The sequence below is a fragment of the Glycine max genome, chromosome 16, assembly GCF_000004515.6.
Source record: "Glycine max cultivar Williams 82 chromosome 16, Glycine_max_v4.0, whole genome shotgun sequence".
NCBI lineage: Eukaryota > Viridiplantae > Streptophyta > Magnoliopsida > Fabales > Fabaceae > Glycine > Glycine max.
In genome coordinates, this window is record NC_038252.2 from 14,614,289 (window position 1) to 14,621,554 (window position 7,266).

At 36.3% G+C, this 7,266-nt stretch overlaps 1 protein-coding gene across 1 annotated transcript; it reads left to right on the top strand.

The window, feature by feature from the left end:
• HSF-33 (heat stress transcription factor 33) lies at positions 1 to 4,709 on the top strand. Its single transcript, NM_001249811.2, has 2 exons — positions 1 to 408; positions 3,362 to 4,709. Exons 1-2 carry the CDS (start codon positions 142 to 144, stop codon positions 4,625 to 4,627), a joined length of 1,533 nt encoding a protein of 510 aa, NP_001236740.2. The 5' UTR covers positions 1 to 141; the 3' UTR covers positions 4,628 to 4,709.
• Positions 4,710 to 7,266: the final 2,557 nt, after the last annotated feature.

The following is a 7,266-nucleotide window of genomic DNA, read 5'->3' on the forward strand; positions in this document are numbered from 1 at the left end:
TCTTTCACTACTCCCCATCTGTTAAATTTCGAACACTAGGGTTCAATTTTCTCCAACAATGACCCTCACTCTATTCCTCTGACTTCCCATAGACCACAATACACTCACCCCAGGCAAAAAATTTCGTTTCAAAATTGTGATATGGACGGAAGAGCGAGCAGCAGCGTGGGCGGAGAAGCATCGCCAGCTCCAGCACCGGTGCCGATAACGAATGCGAACGCGCCGCCGCCTTTCTTGAGCAAGACATACGAGATGGTAGAGGACCCTTCGACGGACTCGATAGTGTCGTGGAGTCCAACGAACAACAGTTTCGTGGTTTGGAACCCTCCCGAGTTCGCCAGAGATCTCTTGCCCAAACACTTCAAGCACAACAACTTCTCCAGCTTCGTTCGCCAATTAAACACCTACGTATGCCAACTCCTCCTTCTTACTTTCATACTTTGTCACTCAGAGAATTTGCGCTTTGTAATTTTCAATTTCATTTTCCGCTATTAAACTGCGCACTTTTTTTGTTCTTTTTCCTTTGTTTTGGTTTTGCCTCAAATGTTGTTTATCTTTTATCATCCTTGGTGTGGTTTCGACTGAAGTAGACAGTGGCCGAAACCGGTTTGCCTTGGAGTTGGAAATAACTGCTTTTTATTTATTTATTGCAAAAGATCTCTCAGAAGTTGGAAAAGAGTGTGATTATTTCTCTGACATAAGTTGGACCAAACACATGATTAGATTTATGGCTTGTTTTCTTTTCATGAATATCAAGAATGAATGGCTTGCGATTCTTGTTGATTGGAATGGAGCAAGAGAGGGGAATGTCTAAGGAAACATCTCTTTGATATGTTCGCTTGATGTCTCCTCTATTTTGAGGGGATGTGTCTATGTTCGGTGCAAAGAAACCTAGAAAGAAATTGAATCTGATGATATGAAGCATAAAATTTTGATTGTAGGGCTGGTTTTACTAGGATGAATATTTAACTTTCTTCGCTATGTATATGAAAAATGATTTGACTTAAGTTGAGTTTTTCTACTTCTAGTTTGTGAAAACTTGAGGAATAGGATTTGTCAAGAATGACCTGGTAGCTCTGCTAAAGCAGTGACCATGATGAGGAAAAAAGAAATAATTAATAAACTTTGCAACCACGTTCTGTGTTTAATACATAGGAATGAATTCTTTATCTGATGAGTAAATATTTTTCTCTGAATTAGAGGAATGTGGAATCAAGAACATTTTGTGGTGTGATAGCCCACACTTAATTAAGCATAATAGTATCAAAACATTGAGACATCAGGGCTGTATTGAGTTCAGTTTTTATGAGAATCTAATAGGGACTTGGGTATTATGGAGTGCCTAAGTCCCATATTGAGTAGTATGGGATGCTTAGTGGAGTATTTAAGTGCTTGATTCTCCCCCCTTAACGGCTAGGTTTTAATGGTGGATTCCCCAAGAGTTTGGGTGCTTATTAGAATCAATGTTAGCTAGATGCTTATTGTAATGATGAAAGGCCACTTGACACTTATTCAACATTCTATTACAGATTTGCTGAACGCTTTTGTGATTAAAATGAAAATTCTTTTCATTACTTTGTTTCCTTTTATGGTTATCAATTTAAACTAAATGCTATAGCTATTTTTCTCTAAAGAAAATCTAAATTTATAGAATGTGTATTTTTTGCATGGAAATTAACTTTTTGTTTCTTTAAGTTCTGCTGCCTGGTATTGTAGAAATCAATTTCACCTTAAATACGCTAAACAATTGAAAGTAAACTGTGTTGTAAGTTTTTCTAAGAGTCAGCAGATGAATGAGTTCTTTTTTGTAGGATATAGACTATTTTTTATTGACATTTCTACCTGAGTTAAGAGGTATTATACATTTTGGTCATCTGGTTTGCATTGATGTCAAACTCAAGTTAACTCACAGACCCTTGCAATTTTACAATTGTAGGTAGACAAAACGAATAGGCTTGTTGTCAAACTCTTTTTTGGATAAACTTGGGTAGTCTTGGTAAACTTGCACTCAATTGATTTCTACAATACCACCATATCCTTGATCCTTCTATCATGCCGTGATGCAAAACGTAATCTAACCATAGTTTGTAAACAACACTGTGGATGCACCTTAGTTTTGGAGGCACACAAATGATAACCGCCAAGTGATCATATGTACAGGCATGTGGGTCCATGTCTGTCTCTATTATGACTTGTCAAAGTTTTTTCAAATACTTTCAAGTTAGGTAAACTCTTATTAGTTGAGCTATGAAAGCTTCACATGTTAAATTTCCAAGTTTGATAACCTTACTGGTGTGTATATGCAGTGGTAAAGCATCTATATTCCAAAATCAATTGATTGTGGGATTTTGCAGTGCCATGCCACTGTGGTTTGGTTTGTTGTGCAGCCTCCTTGCATGCCCAGAGCAATGCATCAAATTTCCATAAAGCGGCCATTGCAGCCCTAAATTGTGGCAAATCATGGCCATTATTGTGGTATCACAGCCACTACCGATGATTTCATGAATTCCATTACCCCTCTGTGTTTCTGCAGTGCCTCCCCATCTGGTTTGTGCTTCACTATTTGTTAGGAAAAGCATCATTGTCTGTCGTGTATCTTCCTATGGTTTGAATTTCACCACTTTCCATCATTTACTGTTATTTTCTTGCCATTCTCCAGCAACCCACTGGCATTCTGTTATGGAATTTAGCTTATATTTACATATCACATTCTTTGCTCTTTGTAGCAACCCCTGTCCTGTCCCACCTCTGTTCTCAAGGTTTTTGCAGGTCTATGCAGTGTTCAGAGACCTCTGTTCTGTTTTTTTCTCCCATGTTGTGTAATTCACACTTCAAAGCTCATGGCATTATCCTCTGTTTTGAACACCTTAGAGGCTTAAAGTTATAATGGATTTGATGCTGAACTTTTTCTCTTATGCTCCTTGACTTTTGTTGGTGGCTTATTAGCTATATATGGCTGACTTTTTTAATTTTGGATTTTTCTTTTCTTTTTGGGCATTAATGTGTAATATAAATCATAACTTATTTCTTGTGTGCATAATCTTGAGGTAGGCTGCTCTGCACTGCTATGTGGGATTAACAACTATGCCTAGAATCTAGTCCCAGTGAATGTGAACCCAGCATAGGCCATGGAGGAACCTACGTGAATGAATTATTTTATTTTGTGATAGTTATTAGCTATACCTACACATTCTTGCAACATCTTGCTATATTGTTGCGCCTTATCCATTTGTTGCCATTTTCCATTACACCTTTCTCCATTTTAGTTTGTTTGTGCATGCCAAAACTATAATGTTGTGTATGTCAAATCAAACATCGACCTTTTCCTTTCTAATATCATCAACAATTCATCATTAAGCAGGGATTTAGGAAGGTAGATCCAGATCGCTGGGAATTTGCAAATGAGGGATTTTTGAGGGGTCAAAAGCACTTGCTTAAGACTATAACTCGGCGGAAACCTGCCCATGGTCATAATCAACAGGCACAGCAAGCACATGGACAGAGTTCATCTGTTGGGGCTTGTGTTGAAGTTGGGAAGTTTGGACTTGAGGAAGAGGTTGAGATTCTCAAGAGAGATAAGAATGTGCTCATGCAAGAGCTTGTGAGATTGAGGCAGCAGCAACAGGCTACTGATAACCAGCTGCAGAGTATGGTTCAGCGCCTTCAAGGAATGGAGCAACGACAGCAACAAATGATGTCATTCCTTGCAAAGGCTGTTCAGAGTCCTGGTTTTTTAGCTCAATTTGTACAACAGCAAAATGAGAGTAGTAGACGCATAACGGAGGCAAATAAAAAACGCCGGCTTAAGCAGGAGGGTATTGGTGAAATGGAACATACTGCTGCTTCTGATGGCCAAATTGTTAAATATCAACCTCTGATAAATGAAGCAGCAAAAGCAATGCTGAGGCAAATGATGAAATTGGATACTTCTCGACTAGAATCTTTTAGTAATAACGCTGATAATTACTTGATTGGTGATCATTCATCATCATCCGGTGCAACGGACAGGGGAAACTCTTTGAGCCGGACTTCTGGAGTAACACTTCAAGTGGTCCCTCTGACTACAATCCAGTCTTCTCACATTCCATCTGCAACAGGGATAGGGGATGACCCTTCAACAGGAAAATCTGAGATTCTATCTACTCCTCAAGTTGTAGCCTGTGATGAAGTTACGAAAGCTCAGTACTCTAATGTAAATGTTTCGGTTGGAGAATCTAATGCACCTGCTATCCCTGTTACTCAAACAGATGAAATCATGCGGGACCTCTCTACAATACCAGACATAGTGGCAGGAAATATTCTTGATATTCCTCAAGAAAATTATATGGCACCTGAGACAGGCGGTGAAGGATATATGGATCCTACTTCATTTGGAGTGAATGTGTCATTGCCCATTGATTTTGATAGTATTTCACCTGAAGCAGACATTGATGATTTGTTGAACAATCCTCACTTTTGGGATGATATTTTGCGAACTCCAGTGTCAGAGGAGATTGATACGAATGATGCTGAAGTATTCAAGGAGAATGAGGTGCAGCCAATGGAAAATGGATTGGACAAATCACAAAATATGGACCAACTTACTGAGCAGATGGGCCTACTTTCTTCTGATGCCAAAAGAATTTGAGTGTATTATGAAAGTGTACATTATTAATATTTCATATTGTGCAAGGTAACCTTAGCCTAGACAATGGGTTATGTTGTTTTAGCTAATTACACCTCCAATTGCTCACTCAGGACTCACATGCTTTTTTGTTTGGTCTGGTTTAGTTTGTGCATATGAGACCGAACCTAATTGCTTTTGTAGATTTACGTTCATTTTTCCTTAGACCCGTACCTGGTTCTGTTCTATTGTCATCCCTTAATGTAAGTAAGGTTCTAAGAGGCTAGCTTATTGATGTGAAGCGTCTTAGAAATGTGTAATTTTTTAAAAGTCATATCAACAGGGATTCATAATAGGATGATAGTGTAAAATAAGTTTATATTATCAAGTGCATGACCATTAAACTTAAATGTATTTTTAGGGTTTCTTAATTTTCTCCTTTTAAAGTTAAGATAAGAACTTAAAAATATAAATTATTGCTAATTTTTATTTTTAAGCTTAAAAGCTCCTTTTAAGTTTGAAGTTGTGAGGTAATTTTTTTAACATATTTTAGTTTTTTTTAAAACTAGTAATCTTTTCAAGTAAAAAAAGTATATAAAATGAAAAGATATGTGTAAAAAATTAACTTAATTTATACAAAAATTATTTTAATAATAATAATAAAATAAATTGAAATAATATATATAAATATTTTTAATTTTTTAATTTTTAAAATGTCAAGAATTAATTTGAATAATGGTATTTTATTTTAAGAATCTCTTCCATATATAAACTAGAATAACTATAAATTAGTTATTAATAGTTAAATATAAAACAAAATAGGCTATGCATTGACAATCTAAAATAATTTGATATTATCATTAAATAAAAAAATCACCATGCGATAACATTACACTGTGAGTGCATGACTATTAAACTTTAAAGTAATCTTCTATTGGAATATGAATTATGGGTCTTTTTAGTCTCCTTTTAGTCCAGGTTACTTTTAGGAACTAGTGCGAGTGTCATTTCACCTTTAAACCTTCTTGTTTTCTTAGCCTTTTCAGCTTCTTGACTCTCTAGAAGTGGACACACATTTTGTTGAGTTCCATAAGGTACCCAAATATGTTGCATCTTTTCCAAGTTAGGTAAACAGATCGTGTCTTGAAAGGAGTTTCCAAGAAAACTATGGCATCAGAAGGAAGACCCTTGTAAGCTACAAAAGGAGTATGTTGGTAACCATACCTCGTTGAAGAAGTGGGAGATACAATGATGAACTATCTTTGGACAAGTTCTTGCTCAACTCTGTATATGATATCCTTCTTCTTATAATAGTTTTTCCCATTCCTCTTAAAGAATGCGACAAGAAATTTCTTTAGTTTCTCTTCTTCAGATATATCTTTGTTAGGCAAAGAACTCCATGGTCTCCAGGTGTTAGACGCGAGTCCACAAACTTGGATAAGTTGGTTGAAGATAGAGGTGGCTGTTGACAAAAGAACTGTCTCATGTTTCTTCTTCGTTTTTTTTTCTCATTTGAGCAGTTCTTCCTCCTTTTCTTGATGTTGAGCTTGTCTTCTTGTTTTCCTGTTCCTGCATGATTTTGGCTACCATGTTGGCAATGCTGAATTGATTCAAGCATTATCCTCACCAGCTTGTGAAGTGACAAAAATACCACAAGAAGAGAGGGTTGAATTGTGTTTTCACAAACTTTTAAGTTTTTTTTTTTGAAAACAAAGTATGTTTAGATAAAAGTTTAGAAAGAGTTAGTTCACAATGAATAATTGTTTTGAGCTCAAAATGAAAATGCAAGTAGTTCTGAAAAAAGGGAAAAAGAGTTTTTACATTTCAGAGCTTTGTTTCAAAAGGATGTTTGGTTGAAAAGACTTTGATGAAAAGGTTCAGTTTTTAGTGTTTGTAAAAAGGGATTTTTTTCCTTTATAATTATATAAAAAAACAATGAAGTGACCAAACAACAAAATCAGTGCAGATAGAAAGGGGAAAAAGATGATGCACAACAATTTTTATACTAGTTTACCCCAAGCTTAGGCTACGTCCAATCCTCACACTTCAATATGAGATTTTACTAACACAACCGGCCACTGCTGGACAAGTAAACCACTGGATTTCAACAACCTACCAATAATTCTACTAGACTTCATTCTTAGCCGCTGCTAGACCAACTTCACCACTGGATACAACTTTTGCTAGCCACTGTTGGACTTTCAAAAACAAAAGAGTTTCTATGATTTTGAGCCATTTAAAGATTTTGGAGAAGCATCTGAGATAGATTGGTGTGAATTGAGAAGAGATAGCTTGTTGCATAGATAGCTTGTATTGGTTATTCTCAATGTGTTGTTGCTCAACATAAGCTCTTAACTCCTTCTTTGTTTCTTCTCCTTGCTTCATGATAGCCTGAGTCATAATTTCTTGGACTCTGTTTTTTGAATATACCATTGGGGGAAATAGAGTTAAGAGGTGCAACTCCCTTTGGATTGCTGGCGTTGCTGGAAAATAACACTACTGCATTAGGAGCATCCTTTCTAGCTTTCTTGTGAGTTTGTATCCTTTAAAGAGAGTTTTCCAATTGTGATGATGATTAACAAGCTTCACTTTTTGTTCTCTATAGGGCATCTCTGCATCAAAGTATAACTTGAAGCCCTTTTTCGTTCTTAAGTCACAAATAC

Coding starts and splice junctions, on each gene's coding strand:
- HSF-33 (NM_001249811.2), top strand. CDS start 142: ATGGACGGAAGAGCGAGCAGCAGCGTGGGCGGAGAAGCATCGCCAGCT. Junction 409..3,361: donor TTCGCCAATTAAACACCTAC/GTATGCCAACTC, acceptor ATCATTAAGCAG/GGATTTAGGAAGGTAGATCC.